This window comes from Phaseolus vulgaris, chromosome 4 (genome assembly GCF_000499845.2).
Source record: "Phaseolus vulgaris cultivar G19833 chromosome 4, P. vulgaris v2.0, whole genome shotgun sequence".
Taxonomy (NCBI): Eukaryota; Viridiplantae; Streptophyta; class Magnoliopsida; order Fabales; family Fabaceae; genus Phaseolus; species Phaseolus vulgaris.
Genome location: NC_023756.2, coordinates 29,467,965 through 29,487,250, shown reverse-complemented (window position 1 = coordinate 29,487,250; position 19,286 = coordinate 29,467,965). Strand labels below are relative to the sequence as shown.

General features: G+C 49.5%; 4 protein-coding genes across 4 annotated transcripts; 1 reads left to right on the top strand and 3 right to left on the bottom strand.

Annotated features, from left to right (window-relative positions):
- Positions 1-686: 686 nt before the first annotated feature.
- Positions 687-1,100, bottom strand: LOC137838614 (uncharacterized). The gene has a single exon (XM_068647856.1). The coding sequence runs from the start codon at positions 1,098-1,100 to the stop codon at positions 687-689; it is 414 nt and encodes a 137-aa protein (XP_068503957.1).
- Positions 1,101-5,788: 4,688 nt separating this feature from the next.
- On the top strand, positions 5,789-7,198 carry LOC137838613 (SH3 domain-containing protein C23A1.17-like). The gene has a single exon (XM_068647855.1). It carries the CDS (start codon positions 5,789-5,791, stop codon positions 7,196-7,198), a length of 1,410 nt encoding a protein of 469 aa, XP_068503956.1.
- Positions 7,199-9,079: 1,881 nt separating this feature from the next.
- Positions 9,080-10,013, bottom strand: LOC137838612 (uncharacterized). The gene is made up of 2 exons (XM_068647853.1): positions 9,183-10,013; positions 9,080-9,133 (listed from the first exon to the last, which is right to left on the bottom strand). The coding sequence occupies exons 1-2, from the start codon at positions 10,011-10,013 to the stop codon at positions 9,080-9,082; spliced, it is 885 nt and encodes a 294-aa protein (XP_068503954.1).
- Positions 10,014-17,525: 7,512 nt separating this feature from the next.
- LOC137838611 (uncharacterized) lies at positions 17,526-18,596 on the bottom strand. The gene has a single exon (XM_068647852.1). The coding sequence runs from the start codon at positions 18,594-18,596 to the stop codon at positions 17,526-17,528; it is 1,071 nt and encodes a 356-aa protein (XP_068503953.1).
- Positions 18,597-19,286: the final 690 nt, after the last annotated feature.

Genomic DNA, 19,286 nt, shown 5'->3' with positions numbered 1-19,286 from the left:
GGAGGACTCACGTGAGGAACACCCCCAAGTGGGGTCATGGTGCTGTGAGGCCCTCCACGTGTAATAGCAGCCAAGTCAGAATAGAAACATTAGTTTGTCAGGTACAAGGTAATTAAAGCTATTTAATAGAGTTTACGTTTTGAGCGTTTAAGGTACTATAAATGCTCCAAGCGGTTTAAACGTCTTAAAGGCGCTGAACGTTTCATAATTAAAGGCGCTTTAAGACGCTTTAAATGCTAGAGTAGTTTAAATAATGCCTCGAATGTTGGGAACGGGGTTCGAACTTTTGGCAAATTTTCCAGAGACACTCTAGTTGCTTGCTCGAGCCTTGAGGTTACGCACAAGGGACTAGGGAAAGATTGTTTGCCAGAACGAGAAAATATACACAATATACACATAGTTCTTTTGACCACCTTCAGAGTGCCATTCACGGCGCTCTGATACGGAGGTGTAGAGTTTTTGGTGTTTCTTGCTAGCTGACTTGAGCGTCGGAGTGCAAACGGCCGCTAGGGCGCCCTTTTGTCCTTCTTTGCAGGAATCCACAGGTAACCAGTGGGAAGGAGTCCCTAGCTGATGGGTGAGGTTGCGCACAAAGACGTCCCAGGTCTACTGGCCGAAACACTTTATTTGGGTGACCTCAATAAAAAACCCCCGGAAGGGAAAAATAGTGTCCCCTTTAAAAAATTTCAACTGAAATAAAACTTTAAATTCGCCGCATTCCAACTACGTGGGATGGGGCCTCCTTCTAGAGCCTCTAACTTATATGAACCATTCCCTTTGGCTTTGATTACTCTGAACGGTCCAGTCCACTTGGGAGACAACTTGTTTTCCAACTCGTAAGGGTGAGCCTTCCTCATGACCAAATCACCAACCTGGAATTGTCGCAGCTTCACCTTAGAGCTGTACTGAAGCTCCACTCTTCTCTTCACAGCCTCGGCTATTCTCGCCTCTTCTCTAGCCTCGTCTATCAGATCCAGATTCATTTTCCTTTCTTCGTTGGATTCTTCTGCCCCGAAGCCTAGGAAATGGGGCGAGCTCTCGTGGATCTCCACTGGGATCATGGCATCTGACCCATATACTAGGCTGAAAGGCGTCTCCATGGTGGAAGATTGGGGCGTGGTGTGGTAAGCCCACACAATCCTCGGTACTTCTTCTGCCCACGCCCCTTTAGCTTTCTATAATCTGCGTTTCAAACCTTTCAACAAAACTCTATTCGCTGACTCGACCTGCCCATTCGTCTGGGGGTGTTCGACTGATGCAAACACCTGCTTGATTCCTACTTCTGTACACAGCTTCCGCAACTGTTGGCTCGCGAACTGGGTGACATTGTCTGAAATGAGACACCTCGGCACCCCAAAATGACACACAATGTTCTTCCAAACAAAGTGTTGTACCTTGTGCACAGTGATCTGTGCCATTGGTTCTGCCTCTATCCACTTGGTGAAATACTCGATGGCGATGATCAAGTACTTCATCTGCCTTATCGCCAGTGGGAACGGGCCTAGGATATCAATCCCCCAAGTATGGAAAGGCCATGGGCTGTATATGGATCTCAATTCCTCTGGCGGCGCCTTGTGCCAATCAGCGTGCATTTGACACTGTTTGCAACGCTGGGCGTATCGAACGCAGTCTTCTCTTACCGTTGGCCAGAAAAAAACTTGCACGTATTACCTTGGATACCAAGGATCTTCCTCCCACGTGGCTCCCACAAATACCTTCGTGGAGTTCAGCCATTATCTTGGTGCACTCGTCGCCACTTACGCATGTCAAGATAGGGTGCGTAAACCCATGTCTGAATAATATCCCATCCACTAAGGTGTACCTTGCGGCGTTCCTCTTGACCTTTTTGCCTTCTTCGGGTTCCGCTGGGAGGATCCCATCCGCGAGGTATCGCCTATAAGGGGTCATCCAGGTGTCTCCTTCTTCCAAGGCGCATACCTGTACGCCTTTCTCTTCTTCCGACGAGGTCGCGTAAGTACCGACGCAGGGTGCCCTCGCCGTATCTTGGCTCAGAGAGCGGTGGCTCCTTGGCTTTCCTCTTACTGCACTAATGTAAAGGACATCCACCCTGTTGTCCGCCACAAATTTTTGCGGCGTTTTGAGGGTCTCTTGGATGACAGTCCTCTACCTTCCCCCCTTGCCTGAGCTGGCCAGCTTGGCAAGCAGGTCAGCTCTGGCATTTTGCTCCCTAGGGACATGCACCAGCTCAAACGCGGTGAAGGCTCCCTTCAACACCTCGACATACCTTAAGTATGCGGCCATCTGTGGATCCTTTGCCTGATACTCCCCTGTTACTTGCCCCGTGACCAATTGTGAGTCACTCTTCGCCAATAGGCTTTGAGCGCCCATTTCTTTAGCCAAAAGCATCCCAGCAATCAACGCCTCGTACTCCGCTTGGTTATTGCTTGCTTTGAAAGCGAAGCGTAAAGCTTGCTCGATCAACACTCCGTGAGGCCCCTCCAAGATTATTCCAGCGCCACTCCCCTGCTGGTTGGAGGACCCATCCACTGAGAGCATCCACTTTGACCCCAACTCTACCTCTTGAGGATCTCCTCCTGATGAGAGCTCTGCCACAAAATGTGCATAGACTTGCCCCTTGATGGATCCCCTAGGTTCATACTAGATATCAAACTCTGACAGCTCCACCGCCCAGCGAACCATCCTTCCCGCTACGTCTGGCTTCCGAAGTATTTTCTGTATGGGGAGGTTCGTCATCACCACCACTGTGAAACTGTGGAAATAGTGGCGGAGCATTCTGGCTGAGAACACCAGTGCTAGTGCCGCCTTCTCCAGTGACTGGTACCTCAATTCTGGGCCTTGCAAGGCCTTACTTACGAAGTGTTCCCGCCGGTTGACCAGGGTCGTCTTTGCGCGTGGCTTGTCCTCACGAGCTAGGGCACCTTCGTTCTGCTTCGTCCGTGAATACCCGAAAAGAAGTGAACAAAGGGGCGCCCTTGCGGCCGTTTGCACTCCGACGATCAAGTCAGCTAGCGATAAACATCAAAGATGACACACCCTGTGTAGAACACTGTGAATGAATGCCCTGAGGGTTGTCGAAAACTATACTGAATGACTGAAACTGTGTTGCCCTAACCGTCTTGTGCACACAGTGGGTGTGCAGCGAGAACAACTAGGGTTTGTGCTCTGTGTAAAACTGTGAGAATTAGGTCAAAACTCGGATCCCTTTTCAAATGCCCCAAGGCCCCTTTTTATTCATATCTCGTGTTTAAAATGCGTTAAAGCGCATTGAAAGCGTATAAATATATTCCTTGGAACGTTTGAATCTTAACTGAATTAACGCGTACCTTGGCAAACTTTCACTGAAACATTTAATGAGCACGTGCTTATTGCCACATGCTCTTCTGACTTGATCGTTATTCTGCGCAGAGGGTCCCTCAGCGCCGCAACCCAACATAGGGTTATTCCATTGCGTGGGCCCTCTTTTCTCGAAGTGCTTCTGGCGCGTGGGGTGACTTTCTAGGTGCCAACTCATGCGCCCCAACCTCTAGTCATTCACCCCGGGAGTGTATCCACCTTCCTCTTGCATCATGCACCTAGTTCACCCCTGAGCGTGACCCTCTCATGGGTCATATCTGTTTTGGGGGTCTCCCTAAGGTGGCGCGAATACTTCACGAGTGAGGTTACTCCCTACTGGTACTAGAACTATGGCCTTGAGGCCACCTCTCTCTTCCCTTCATTGCTGATCTGAGCCATCGGAGCCCAAGACTTCCTCACGGTGTTGCCCCCTCCATGGTCTTCCCTACCCATGGGTATCGGGGGGTAACACCGTCGATACCTTATCTTGACTGTTTCTTTACCTGGCGACGCCTTTCGTGGGCGATGCCCTTGCGAGGCGACGCCTTTCACGGGTGACGCCTTCGCGAGTCGACGCCTTTCTTAGGCGACGCCCTAACCTGGCGATGCCCCAAGCGGTCAACCTGTTGACTTTCTTTCCCTTCTTTGGGGCCCTCGAGCGGTCCCGCCATATGTTGACTTTGACTTTGACTTTTGGTCAACACCCTGGGACGGTACACAAGCCCCCTAGTCTTGAGCTGATAACTTGTTTTCAGCGAAAAGACTAAGGGCTCGCCCTATTGTCTACGTGGCATTCTGATGACGTGTCATTCTCTGATCCGCTGACGTGACATTCTCCGTACCACTGATGTGACGCACCTTCGAGTGCTCTGACGATGTGACGTTCTCTGAGCGAGAAAGGTGACGCTTTGGGTCACGCTCTAATCTTTTTCACACGTGGCTCGATTGAACGGTCAGCGCTTGGTGCCCTTTGCGTTTCAAGTTGGCGCTTAATCCTTCGCACGTGTGCGATCGAACGACAGAGGGTGCGCGTCGTTAGCGCTTCTTCGAGTTAACGTTATAACCTTTCAAAAAATGCGCGCTTAGAGCACTGTTCCATCACTTCTCATTTCTCTCGTACTGTTCACATTCTTCTCCGAAATTCTCTCTGCCCTTTTTGCGTCTTCGATCTTCATCAACTCAGAACACTCAAAGGTACGGTTTTTCTTTTTCGATGACTCCTTCTCTTTACTGTATTGCCCTTGTAACTGCCTGGGACTGTTTATTTTCTCTGCATTTCTGTGTTCTACTTGTTTTCTTCGTTTTTTCCCCGTTCTTCTCTTCTCCGCGTGGGTAGGATTTTTCTAGGGTTTTCTTCCCCCTTTGCTTCTTCGAGCCTTCTTTGCTGAACCTTTGCCTTTTTCTTCTTTCTTCAGCTCTTCTTCCATCCATGGCGCGAACAAAAATAACTCCCAATCCCCCTCCCCCAAGTGCTCATTACAAGGTCCTCTATTCATGGGCTTCTGAAGAGCTACTGAACGAATGCACCAAACTGACCACCGTTGAAGACGTAGAGAATCACTTGGGTGACTTGCAGTTATACAACTTTAACTCTTTCTGCAAAATCCACAATTCTCATATCTTTGTTCGTCATGGCACCCCTGAGGAGCCAGTGTGTGTGGATGACAGGTCCATTGGGGGAAAGCCTTTCTTTTTCCTCTACCAGGCGGTATTCAAGCGTATTGGCCTGCGCCTCCCATTCACCCCCTTCGAGAGGGAGCTGCTTACAGAGGTCAACGTAGCCCCTGCCCAACTACATCCGAACGGCTGGGCCTTCGTAAGGGCTTTCCAAATCTTGTGTGGGTATCTGGGCATCCCACCATCAGTGGATGTTTTCCTCTACTTCTTCGAAGTAAAAAAGCAAGGGAAAAGTCTCTGGGTGAGCTTTTTCGGGGTTGCCAGCAGGATCCTCTTCACCCTCTTCCAAAACTCCTTCAAAGGTTGGAAGGGCAACTTCTTCAGGGTGTGTTGCGCCAAGCACGACCCTACAACCTTGGATGGCTTTCCCCTGTACTGGACGGAGAAGCCCAACCACACCAAACCTAAGTCTTTGGATGAGTTGGCCTCCGAAGACAGGGAGGTATGTGTGGCGTTGGCTGGCCTGAAAGTCATCTTTCACACCCCAACCTTGATTTCTCGTGAATTTAAGGCCGACGCCCTTTCTTCATACTTTGGTAGGGAGCCTCCCCTTTTAATTTTTCTTCATATCTGATTCTTTAGTCGTGCTTCTCTCCAATTGTTGTGATCTATGTTTGTCTGCTCTAATCTCCATGCGTGTTGTTGCTCTGTAAATTTACTTTAGTAGTAGAATTGAATCATATGCCTGGTTTTGTGTTCAAACATTGATTTCATGCTTTCATGTATCGCCATATACATTTGATACTTCCTCCTCAACTAACCTTTGTTACTTGTTTGCCTTGGTGCAACATCGGTGATGGATTCTGCAACAAGGGCTGAATTGGCCAGGTCTCTGAAGGCTCGCCTTGACGCGCAGTCTACAAAGGTTGGTGCCTCCATCACTTCCCCCCTCAAGTCCAACTCATCACCACCATCATTACCACCCCGCTCTTCTGGAACACCCAGCTCTCCCCACCAAACACCAAATTCCCCTCTTTCATCAGAAGCACCTTCCACAGCCCAAACACCTCACTCTCCCCCAATAATCCAAACACCTCACTCACCCCCTCCCATTGCTGCAATCCCTCTGGCTGCAGCTAGCGTCCCTTCCACTGCCCCTGACAAAGGCAAGAGGGTGCTTACTGTTTCTTCTGATGACGATGCCTCGGATGTGGGGCCTGCCTACAAAAGAAGGAGGACCAACCGGGTCGTCCACTCGCGCTCTCCTACACCTCCACATGGGGGGTCCGTGAGGGAAAATCCCTCTAGCGCCACGTCTTCCCTATGCCAATCAGTCCAAAATGAGGGGGTGGTGGAGTCCATGCCCTTACCAGCACCAATACCAACACCACCTCCACCATCAGCAACACCGATACCAACCGCCCCAACAACCATCCCAGGACTTATAGCAATTCCCCCTCCCATCATGCAGTTGATGAGGGGTTTTAATGATAAGACGTCACCAGGGGAGCCTTCCGGCACCCCACGGTCAGAGGGCATGCCTTACTACATGGGTGCTTTCTTGGCCGTGGCCCTTGAGTGGCGTGCCCAAGCTAAGTCCAAAACTGTTGAGGCACGTGCGCTTCAAGCTCTTCGACAGGAAGTGGCTGCCCTGAAGGAAGAGAAGGAAAGTTGGGCATGTCAGGAGGAGGTATACAAGGCCTCCTTGCAAGATGCCCGAGAATCCAATGCTGAAGTCTGCAACCAGCTTACTAAGCTTCTCGAGCAGGTAGCGTCCCGTCAGTCCAAGATCGTTGCTCTTGAAGCGGCGATGCGAACCTCCGAGGCACAACAAAAACTACTTGCTGATCAATGTGCTGCCCGGGGGCAATCGCTGGAGAAGACCGAGGGGGAGCTGGCTGAAAAGATGGACAAGCTCAACCTTCTTCAAACCGAGCATGATCAGTTTCAGACTGAACTGAACAGACTGCAAGTGGAGAAGGAAGCTCTTGAGAAACAGCTAGCCTCTGGCGACTCCACAATTGAAGAGCTGGAGAGGGCAAAGGGAGAGCTCATTGCAGAGAAGGAAATCCGAGACTCTTCCATTGCAGAATTGGAGAAGGCGAAGGGGAAACTTATCGATAATATGGCCGATACCTTTGCGGAGGGATTCAAGGAGGCTCAGGCTCAAGCTTCTTGTGAAAACCCGGGAATTGATATCTCCAACTGCAGCCCTCTCCACCATATAGTTGACGGGAAAGTAGTTCCCTTTGACCTTGGGGATTGAACTCCACTTATTTAAACTTCATTTGTAAATTCGCATTTTCTAACACTTGCTCTGTAATTCTGACGCTTACCTTCATTTTAAATGTTCATTCGAGCTTTATTTCTTCATCCTCGTGTACTTGTAACTTCTCTGCTTTATTGCTTGCTTTACTATATCCAAGGCGTAATTGGTACTTTCTTTCGGTGCATCGCTTCTTTAACTCTTTAGGTAGTACGTGACCTTCTTTTTTCATTCTTCCCTTTTGAGCAGCAGTGCATACCCTTCTCCTGATCTCTTCACTTAGAACTCCACTTGGTCTTTCTATCTACGAGGAATCCTCCTTATGAAGGCATCGCCTGCCTCGTCATTGCCCAAAGGCAAAAGAGAATTTGATCTCTTCTTTGGCCTCAACATCGCTCAAAGGCGAGGGAGAACTATATCTGTTCATTTCTGGTGCCTCGACATCGCTCAAAGGCGTGGGGACTTATCACACCTGTACTGGGTATCTACGCCCGAGGAGAGACCTGCTCTGGGTGTCCTCAGCGTGTCTAAACACTTTGGGACAAAAGTCGCGCTCTGGTGCCCACGCCCACGGAGAGGTCTATATAATAGTATCGTATCGTCCATGGAGTGTCTAAAACACCAGGGCGATTTAGCCCTTATCTTTTTGCGTTTGGTGCCCACGCCTGAGAAGAGGCCTGCTACAGCAACGCCGTATCGTCCCCACGGTGTCTGAAAACACCAAGGCGAAATGTTCTGAACATCAGATGCTAGGGCCAGCTGTTCATACTTGAGAAGGGGGCGTCCCGAAAGAATCCCTTAACCCCTACTCAAGGACTAGGCACCCAGATTCTAGCTTTCATCTATCGTCTGATACCGGGGCTAGCTATTCATACTTGAGGAGGGGACGTCCTGAAGGAATCCCTTAACCCCTGCTCACGGACTAGGCGCCCAGGTTTTAACCTGTACTAGACGTACCTGTTATCTTGCTCTGAATTTGACCTCTGCTTGATTATCTGGTGGCGACGCCTACTTCTGGCTACGCCTACTTCTGGCGACGCCTTGTTCTGGTGACGCCTTATCGTGGCGTCGCTAACTTGGCGATACCTTATCTGCGCGACGCCTTATCTTGGCGACACCTTATCCTAGCGACGCCTTATCTGGGCGACGCCTCATCTTTGTCTCTGTTTCTTTGATCTTACAAGAAAGGGAAAAACTAAGGCAAATATATCTTAAACTTTTCTTTTCTTTATTTGGGTGACCTCATTAAAAACCCCCGAGAGGGAAAAAGAGTGCCCCCTTTACAAAATCTTAACTCAAATAAAACTTTAAATTCGTCGCTCCAACTACGTGGGATGGGGCCCCCTTCTAAAGTCTCTAGCTTATACGAACCATTCCCTTTGGCTTTGGTTACTCTGAACGGTCCAGTCCACTTGGGAGACAACTTGTTTTCTAACTCGTAAGGGTGGGCTTTCCTCATGACCAGGTCACCAACATGGAACTGTCGTAGCTTCACCTTAGAGCTGTATTGACGCTCCACTCTTCTCTTCACGGCCTCAGCCTTTATTCTCGCCTCTTCTCTGGCTTCATCTATTAGGTCCAGGTTGACCCTCCTTTCTTCGTTGGACTCTTCTGCCACGAAACCTAGGAAACGTGGCGAGCTCTCGTGGATCTCTACTGGAATCATGGCGTCCGACCCATACACTAGGCTGAAAGGCGTCTCCATGGTGGAGGATTGAGGCGTGGTGTGGTAAGCCCATTCAATCCTCGACACTTCTTCTGCCCAGGTCCCTTTAGCCTTTTCTAATCTGCGTTTCAAACCCCTCAACAAAACTCTGTTTGCTGACTCGACCTGCCCATTTGTCTGGGGGTGTTCGACTGATGCAAACACCTCCTTGATTCCTACTTCTGTACATAGCTTCCCCAACTCTTGACTCGCGAACTGGGTGCCATTGTCTGAAACCCCAAAACGACACACAATGTTCTTCCAAACGAAGTGTTGTACCTTATCTGCGGTGATCTGCGCCACTGGTTCGGCCTCTATCCACTTGGTGAAGTATTCGATGGCAACAATCAAGTACTTCATTTGTCTTATTGCCAATGGGAACGGGCCTAAGATATCAATTCCCCAGGTATGGAAAGGCCATGGGCTGTAAATGGATCTCAGTTCTTCTGGCGGCGCCTTGTGCCAATCAGTGTGCATCTGACACTGCTTGCAATGCTGAGCGTATCGCACGCAATCCTCTCTTACTGTTGGCCAGAAAAACCCTGCGCGTATTACCTTGGATGCCAAGGATCTTCCTCCCACGTGGCTCCCACAAATACCTTTGTAGAGCTCAGCCATTATCCTGGTGCACTCGTCGCCACTCACGCACGTCAAGATGGGGTGCGTGAACCTTGCGACGTTCCTCTTAATCTTCTTGCCTTCTTCCGGTTCCGCTGGGAGGATTCCGTCCGCTAGGTATCGCCTGTAAGGGGTCATCCATGTGTCGCCTTCCTCCAAAGCACATACCTGTACACCCTTTCCATCTTCTGGCGAGGCTGCATAAGAGCTGATGCAGGGTGCCCTCGCTGTATCTTGACTCAAAGAGCGATGGCTCATTGGTTTTCCTCTTGTTGTACTAACGTGAAGGACGTTCACTCTGTTGTCTGCAACAAACTTTCGCGGCGTTTTGGGGGTCTCCTGTATTACGGTTCTCTGTCTTCCCCGCTTGCTTGAGCTGGCCAGCTTGGCAAGAAGGTCAGCTCTGGCATTCTGTTCCCTAGGGACATGCACCAGCTCAAACGCAGCGAAAGCTCTTTTCAGCACCTCGACATACCTCAGGTAGGTGGCCATCTGCGGGTCCTTTGCCTAATACTCCCCTGTCACTTGCCCTTTGACCAATTGTGAGTCACTCTTCGCCAAGAGGCTCTGAGCGCCCATTTCTTTAGCCAACAACATCCCAGCAATCAACGCTTCATACTCCGCCTGGTTGTTGCTTGCCTTGAAGGCGAAGCGTAAAGCTTGCTCGATCAACACTCCGTTAGGCCCCTCCAAGATTATTCCAGCACCACTCCCTTGCTGGTTGGAAGATCCATCCACTGAGAGCATCCACTGTGATCCTAACTCCACTTCTTGGGGGTCTCCTCCTGGTGAAAGTTCTGCCATGAAGTCAGCATAGACTTGCCCTTTGATGGACCCCCTGGGTTCATATTGGATATCAAACTCTGACAACTCTACCGCCTAGCGAACCATCCTCCCTGCCACATTTGGCTTCTGAAGTACCTTTTGGATAGGGAGGTTTTGTTGAACCAAGTGGTGTTCAATGTTTTGAAGAATCCAAATCCTTTGAAGGATGTTGAAGCCTCTGCTTTGCTGTGTGTTGCTGTGCTGGTTTAAGCTTTGTTCTGGGGTAGTTTAATGTTGTAATCCACCCTTAGATTAAATCTCAAGTAATTAGCATCTCAATCTTTATCAAAGTAAAATGTTTTTCAAACTAAGTTGAAACAACCGATTGTTTTGTCGAAACAACCGATTGTTTACACTTAGGTGTTTTGAGAAAGTTTGAAAAATGTTTTTGAATGGTGAAATCTGTTAAGTAACAAAACAACCGATTGATTCGAGGAAACAATCGATTGTTTGTTTTGAAACTATAACAGAAAAACTGTTTTCTTTGACTGAGCTTTAAATGCTTTAACTGAATATGCTCCAGTCATTAAATGCTTTGACCAATCTATTTTAAATGCAATAATGCTTTGACCAATCTATTTTAAATGCAATTAAGAGTTTGTTAAGATTTGATAACAAACTATATTCTTGAATATATTCTGAAAAACTATTTTTAAGTTTTAAAGAATCTTGAGACAAAGTTTTTAACTAAGAGTTTTTCAAAGAATTCTGAGATTGCTTAAGAGTTGAGAGATTGATCAAGGTGCTGAAATATGATTTTACTTGTATTGATTTCAGATATTCATCTGTAACAAGTGTAATCTTTGTAAACTGCTGAACAATTCGTTTATGTGTTTTGTTGAGATTGGCTGTGTGTTCTTGAGGTGTTCAAGATCAGCAATCTTAGTGTTGGCCAAGGAGAGTGTGTTTCTTGAGGTGTTCAAGGTCATTCTCTTGGTTGTGGTGTAAGTGATCAAGTGGTGATTACTTAGTGGTTATCCTCAGGGTTTATGAGAAGACTGGATGTAGCTCTAGTTTGGAGTGAACCAGTATAAACAACTGTGTACAATCTCTCTATCCTTAACTCTTTAATTTCAGTTTGTTTGTTGTTTGCTGGTATAAACAACCGATTGTTTCGAAGAAACAACCGATTGTTTTTTCTAGTATTAAAGTTTTTCCTTGCTATTTTGGCTAACTGAATTGCTGAATCAATTGGTTTCTGAAATAAATTCATTCTAGCTTTGAAAAGTTTGCGAAAACCCCTTTAAACAATTCACCCCCCCTCTAGTTTAAAGCCATCTTTTCTAACAGGTTTGTCATCACCACCACTGTGAAGCAGTGGAAATAGTGGCGGAGCCTTCGTGCTGAAAATACTACTGCTAGCGCCGCCTTCTCTAGTGACTGGTACCTCAATTCTGGGCCTTGCAAGGCCTTGCTCACGAAGTAAATGGGTTTCTGCACCTGGTTTTGTTCCTGGACCAGTACAGAGCTAATGGCCCACTCAGTCACCGCAAAGTATAAGCGGAGGGGGACGCCTACTTGTGGCTTGCAAAGCACAGGTGGTGTCGCCAAGTACTCCTTCAACTTGAGAAACGCTGCTTCACACTCATTTGTCCATGCGAAACGGCTATTCCTTTTGAGGCATTGGAGGTAAGGGTGGCCCTTCTATCCTCCAGGAGATACGAATCTCGATAATGCTGCCATTCACCCCGTCAATTGTTGAACTTCTTTCACTGAGGTTGGGCTCCTCATGGCGATGATGGCTGCACACTTGTCAGGGTTTGCCTCTATCCCCCTGTCTGTGAGCATGAAAGCTAAGAACTTTCCCGCCTCCACGCTAAAAATGCACTTTTCTGGGTTTAACTTGAGGTGATACTTTGATATGGTAGCAAATAGCTCTTCCAGATCAGCTGCGTGCTGCCCTCTCTCGTGCGAAGTTACCACCATGTCATCTACGTAGGCCTGCACGTTCCTTTCCAGCATGGGTGCAAGGATCTTATCCATCAGCCTCTGATAGGTGGCGCCTGCATTCTTCAAACCAAACGACATCACCTTATAACAGTAACTGCACGTTTCCGTCATGAATTCCGTTTTGCTCTCGTCCCTGGGGTGCATCTTGATCTGATTGTAACCTGAGAATGCATCCAAGAGACTCAACATCTTGCAACCCGAGGCGCTATCCACTAATGGATCGATGTTGGGCAGTGGGTACGAATCCTTGGGACATGCCTTGTTCAAATCTGTGAAGTCAATGCACATCCTCCACTTCCCATTCGCCTTCTTCACTAGAACTACATTGGCTAGCCACTCAGGGTATTGTATTTCCCTGATGTGTCCAGCACTGAGCAACTTCTGTGTTTCTTCCTTCACGACGAGGCATCGCTCTTTGTTGAACTTCCTCCTCCTTTGTCTCACAGGGCGGACCTTTGCGTCCATGGTAAGATGATGGCACAAAAAATCTGGGTCAATACCTGGCATATCCGCCGCAGTCCATGCGAAAGCGTCTAGGTGGCGCGAGATTACTGCAGCTACCTCTTCTTGTTCTCCCTGGCTCAACAAGCGTCCTAGTTTGAACACCTTACCTCCTATATGCTTTTCTACTATGTTATCATCTAGTTGGGGTTGCCCATTCTGCACATTCTCTGCAAGAGTCTCATTCATGGAATCCTCTTCCATAGGCGTCGCCCCAACGGATGCATCAGGCATCGCCTCCTTTGGCTTTTCTTCTGCGGGCGAGGCCTCTCCGTGTACTCCTTCCATCGGCAAGGCATCGCCGTTTCTTCCTTCTATATGTGCATCCTCTATAGGCGTCGCCCCTGAGGTGGCTTCGACCGGCATGGACTTCGCGGGCGTGGCCTCTTCCAACAGCTCTAACTCCATTTGCGAATTTGAAACGAGTGGTCGCTCAATCACCATGACCACACCTCTCTTTGTCTTTAGGCTATTTTCATAGCAGTTGCAGGCCTCTTCTTGATCTGACTTGATCACGATCACCTTGCTAAGAGCTGGTAGCTTCATCTTCATGTGGCGCGTGGAGGATACCGCCGTTAATCTGTTCAAGGCAGGTCTACCTAAAAAAATGTTGTAAGCTGAGTTGGCGTTAACCACCAAGTATCGAATGCTCTCGGTGCGTGATGCCGCTCCATCAGTGAATGTTGTCCTAAGCTCTAAGTAGCCGCGTACCTCCACTGGGCTATCTGCAAACCCATACAAGCATCCTGTATAGGGTCTCAGCAGGTCAGGGGACAATTGTAGCTTGTTGAAGGTCGACCAAAACATGACGTCTGCAGAACTGCCTTGGTCGACAAGAACCCTATGCACCTTCTTTCCCGCTGTGACTACCGAAATGACCACTGGGTCATTATCATGTGGGACGAAATCCCGCAGGTCAGCCCTTGTGAAAACGAGGTCTGACTCCCACGTATTTCTTTCGTCCGGAAATTCCTTTGCAACCAAATTTACTGACCTTACGTATTTCTTTCGTTGAAAGAAAGTGGGTCCTCCTCCGGAAAAGCCGCCAGAGATGGTGTGCACTTCTCCGTGAGTTGGGACTTCGTGCGCTTGACCTTCCTCTGGACCCAGCGAGATAATCTTTCAAAAATCTATTCTTCACGAGCTCATCCAACTGATAGCCCAGCGCCAAGCAGTTGTTAATATGGTGTCCGAATGCTTCGTGAAATTCGCACCATGATTCCTTGTGAGGTCCCAGTACCTTGTCTGACTTCACTGGTGGCCTCAACCTGTCAGCTATATTGGGCACAATGATGAGGTGTTTAAGTTCTACCACAAAGTTGTGCCTTAGAGGTCTATTGACCTCTCTCCTTCCTTCTGATCGACCCTTAGGTTGGGTTCTCCTTGTCTCGTAGGTGCGCCTCCTATCTTGATTCTTTCTTTCTGTAGTGGCTTCGTGGATTCTGGCGGGTTGCGCACGCATCTGTGCTCTGGGGCGTGTAGGTGCAGCTGTCGTGCATTTCTCGTATGCCTCACCCTCAGAGGCAATGTGTTCTACCGCCCGAAACCTCACTTCAGCAAAAGTTTTGCGGCGGTTGCGATTGAGTGATTTGCTGAAAGATCCAGGACTCACCCCCTTCCTGAATGCGTACACGATCATGGGTTCGTCGGTGGTACCCACTTTCACCACCTGCGCCCCGAAGTGGCTTATGTACTCTCTCAAGTCTCCCCTTGATATTGCTTCACATCGAATAGGTCGTATGAGACTGGGGCTGGGGCCCTGTTGGCTAAATACTGCTCTCTGAATAGCTGCGAAAGTTGTGCGAAAGACGTGATGTGACCCTTCGGGAGGCCGATGAACCAATCCATGGCCATCCCAGTCAAAGTGCTCATAAAGAGCTTGCATCTTACGACATCAGAACCGCCTACCAGCATCATCTGGGTGTGGAACGCAGTGACATGCGCCTCAGGATCCTCCATCCCTGTGAAGGTTACTTTGGGCCCCGTGAATGTGTTGGGGATTGCTGTCTCTACGATTGCCTGTGAGAATGGCATTGAGAATTCCCTAGGTGGGGTGGTAGTCTCAGGCTCGTCTACGTCGCGCCACCCACGTCGTAACTCCTCGTTGGCACGGTGATGCTCGTCGTTTCTCGCCTGAGATACTGTGAGATCCACCTGCATGTATTCTTGCTCCGCTTTCGATGCTGCCATTGCTTCCTGCAGCCCTTGCATCATGCTCACTAGTTGTTGCATGGTCATCTCTTCACTCCTAGAGCGTGCAGGTCTCATGTTCGTGGCTTTCTGTAAACCTTCTTAACTTATCTGGGCTTTGAGAAGTGGAACTGAAAAACTTGTGTAGTGGGACTGATGTTTTATATCGACCCCACGGTGGGCGCCAAATGTTCCCGCCGGTTGACCAGAGTCGTCTTTGCGCGTGGCTTGTCTTCACGAGCTAGGGCACCTTCGTTCTGCTCCGTCCGTGAATACCTGAAAAGAAGTGAACAAAGGGGCGCCCTCGCGGCCGTTTGCACTCCGACGATCAAGTCAGCTAGCGATAAACATCAAAGATGACACAACCTGTGTAGAACACTGTGAATGAATGCCTTGAGGGTGGTCGAAAACTATACTGAATGACTGAAACTGTGTTGCCCTAACCGTCTTGTGCACACAGTGGGTGCGCAGCGAGAACAACTAGGGTTTGTGCTCTGTGTAAAACTGCGAGAATTAGGTCAAAACTCGAATCCCTTTTCAAATGCCCCAAGGCCGCTTTTTATACATCTCTCGTGTTTAAAACGCGTTAAAGCGCATTGAAAGCGTATAAAAATATTCCTTGGAACGTTTGAATCTTAACTGAATTAACGCGTACCTTGGCAAACTTTCACTGAAACATTTAATGGGCACGTGCTTATTGCCACGTGCTCTTCTGACTTGATCGTTATTCTGTGCAGAGGGTCCCTCAGCGCCGCAACCCAACATAGGGTTATTCCATTGCGTGGGCCCTCTTTTCTCGAAGTGCTTCTGGCGCGTGGGGTGACTTTCTGGGTGCCAACTCATGCGCCCCAACCTCTAGTCATTCACCTCGGGAGTGTATCCACCTTCCTCTTGCATCATGCACCTAGTTCACCCCTGAGCGTGACCCTCTCATGGGTCATATCTGTTCTGGGGGTCTCCCTGAGGTGGCGCGAATACTTCACGAGTGAGGTTACTCCCTACTGGTACTAGAACTATGGCCTTGAGGCCACCTCTCTCTTCCCTTCATTGCTGATCTGAGCCATCGGAGCCCAAGACTTCCTCACGGTGTTGCCCCCTCCATGGTCTTCCCTACCCATGGGTATCGGGGGGTAACACCGTCGATATCTTATCTTGACTGTTTCTTTACCTGGCGACGCCTTTCGTGGGCGATGCCCTTGCGAGGCGACGCGTTTCACGGGTGACGCCTTCGCAAGGCGACGCCTTTGCGAGGCGACGCCCTAACCTGGCGATGCCCCAAGTGGTCAACCTGTTGACTTTCTTTCCCTTCTTTGGGGCCCTCGAGCGGTCCCACCATATGTTAACTTTGACTTTGACTTTTGGTCAACGCCCCGGGGCGGTACACGAAGTAGATGGGCTTCTGTACTTGGTCTTGCTCCTGGACCAGCACAGAGCTAATTGGCCACTCTGTTACTGCAAAGTATAATCGGAGGGGGACGCCTACTTGTGGCTTGCAAAGCACAGGTGGCATCGCCAAGTACTCCTTCAACTTGAGGAACGCTGCTTCGCACTCATCTGTCCATGCAAAACGACTATTCCTCTTGAGGCATTGGAAGTAGGGGTCGCCCTTCTCTCCTCCAGCAGACACAAACCTTGACAAAGTTGCCATCCTCCCAGTCAATTGCTGAACTTCTTTAACTGAGGTTGGACTCTTCATGGCTATAATAGCCGCACACTTATCAGGGTTCACCTCTATCCCCCTTTATGTGAGCATAAATCCCAAGAACTTCCCTGCCTCTACGCCAAAAACACATTTTTCTGGGTCTAATTTGAGGCGATACTTTGATATGGTAGCAAACAACTCTTCCAGATCCGCTGCGTGCTGCCCTCTCTCGTGTGAAGTCACCACCATATCATCTACGTAGGCCTGCACGTTCCTTCCCAGCATGGGTGCAAGGACCTTGTCCATTAGCCTTTAGTAGGTGGCGCCTGCATTCTTTAACCCAAATGGCATCACCTTATAACAGTAGCTGCATGTCTCCGGCATGTCCGCCGTAGTCCACGCGAATGCATCTAGGTGGCGCGAGATCACTGCGGCCACCTCTTTTTGTTCTCTCTAGCTCAACAAGCGTCCTAATTTGAACACCTTACCCCCTATCTGCCTTTCCACTACGTTGTCTACTGGTTGGGGTTGCTCACCCTGCACGTTCTCTATAGGCGTCGCCCTATCAGATGCATCGAGCATCGCCTTCTCTGAGTCTTTTTCCATGGACGAGGCCTCTCCGTATACTTCTTTCATTGGTGAGGCATCACTGCATCTTCCTTCTGTGCGTGCATCTTCTATAGGCGTCGCCCCTACAGGTGTGGCCTCGACAAGCGTGGACTCCGTGGGCGTCGCCTCTTCCAATGGTTCTAACTCCATTTGCGAATCTGAAACGGGCGGTTGTTCAAGCACCATGACCACGCCTCTCTTTGTCTTCAGGCTATTTTCATAGCACTTTCGAGCCTCTTCCTGATCTGACTTGATTACGATTACTTTGCCACTAAGATCTGGTAGCTTCATCTTCTGCCTAACAAAATGTTGTAGGCTGAGTTGGCGTTAACCACCAAGTACCAGATGCTCTCGGTGCGCGACGCCGCTCCATCAGTGAATGTCGTTCTCAGCTCCAAGTATCCACGCACCTCCATCGGGTTGTCTGCAAATCCATATAGGCATCTAGTATAGGGTCTCAAAAGGTCGGGGGATAACTGTAGCTTGTTGAAGGTCGACCAAAATATGACGTCTGCAGAACTGCCTTGGTCGACGAGAACCCTGTGTACTTTCCTTCCCGCTGTGACTATTGAAATGACCACGGGGTCATTGTTGTGTGGGACGACATCCCGCAGGTCAGCACTCGTGAAAACGAGGTCTGACTCCCATGGGTCGTCCGGAAACTCCCCAGCAACTGAACTCACTAACCTCACATATTTCTTACGCTGAGAGGCAGTGGGTCCTCCTCCGGAAAAGCCGCCAAAGATGGTGTGCACTTCTCCGTGAGTCGGCATTTCGTGCGCTTGACCTTCCTCTGGTGTCGCCATGGCTGTGGTTGTAGAAGACCCATCGAGGTAATCTTTTAGGAAACCATTCTTCACAAGCTCATCTAACTGATAGCCTAGCGCTAAGCAGTTGTTAATATGGTGCCCGAATGCCTCGTGAAACGCGCACCACGACTCCTTGTGGGGTCCCAGCACCTTGTCAGTCTTCACCGGTGGCCTTAACCTGTCAACTATGTTGGGCACAATGATGAGGTCTTTAAGTTCTACCACGAAATTGTGCCTCAGTGGCCTATTTCCTTCTCTCCTTCCCTCTGCTCGACCTATGGGCTGGGTCCATCTTGCCTCGTAGGGGCGCTTCCTGTCTTGGTCCTTCCTTCCTGTTGCGGCCTCGTGGACCCTGGTGGGTTGTGCGCGCACATGTGCCCTCGGGCGTGCGGGCGTGACAGTTGTGCGTTTCTCGTACACCTCCCCTTCTGAGGCAATGTGCTCTACTGCATGATGCCTTATTTCAGCAAAAGTCTTGGGGCGATTGCGAATAAGTGATTCGCAGAAAGGCCCGGGACATACCCCTTTTCTGAATGCGTACACGATCATGGGCTCCTCCTTGGTGCCAACCTTCAACACATGCACCCCAAAGCGGCTTATGTACTCCTTCAAAGTCTCGCCTTGATACTGCTTCACGTCGAATAGGTCATATGAAACTGGGGGTGGAGCCTTGTTGGCTAGATACTGCTCTCTGAATAACTATGACAGTTGTGTGAAGGACGTGATATGACCCTCTGGGAGGCTGGCCATCCCAGTCAAGGTGCTCATGAAGAGCTTGCCCCTTACGGCATCAGAACCGTCTACCAGCATCATCTGCGTGTGGAACGGAATGAGGCGCGCCTCAGGGTCCTCTATCCCTGTGAAGGTTACTTTAGGCCCCGTGAATGTGTTGGGGATCACTGTCTCTAGGATCGTCTGTGAGAACGGCGTGGAGAATTCTCTTGGTGGGGTGACAGCGTCAGGCTCGTTTGCGTTGCGTAATCCGCGGCGCAGCTCCTCGTTGGTACGATTGAGCTCATCGTTTCCCGCCGATTGACCAGGGTCGTCTTTGCGCGTGGCTTGTCCTCGCGAGCTAGGGCACCTTCGTTTTGCTGCGTCTGTGAGTACCTGAAAAGAAGTGAACAAAGGGGCGCCCTCGCGGCCGTTTGCACTCCGACGATCAAGTCAGCTAGCGAGAAACATCAAAGGTGACACACCTCCGTATCCGAACACCGTGACTGGATGCTCTGAAGGTGGTCG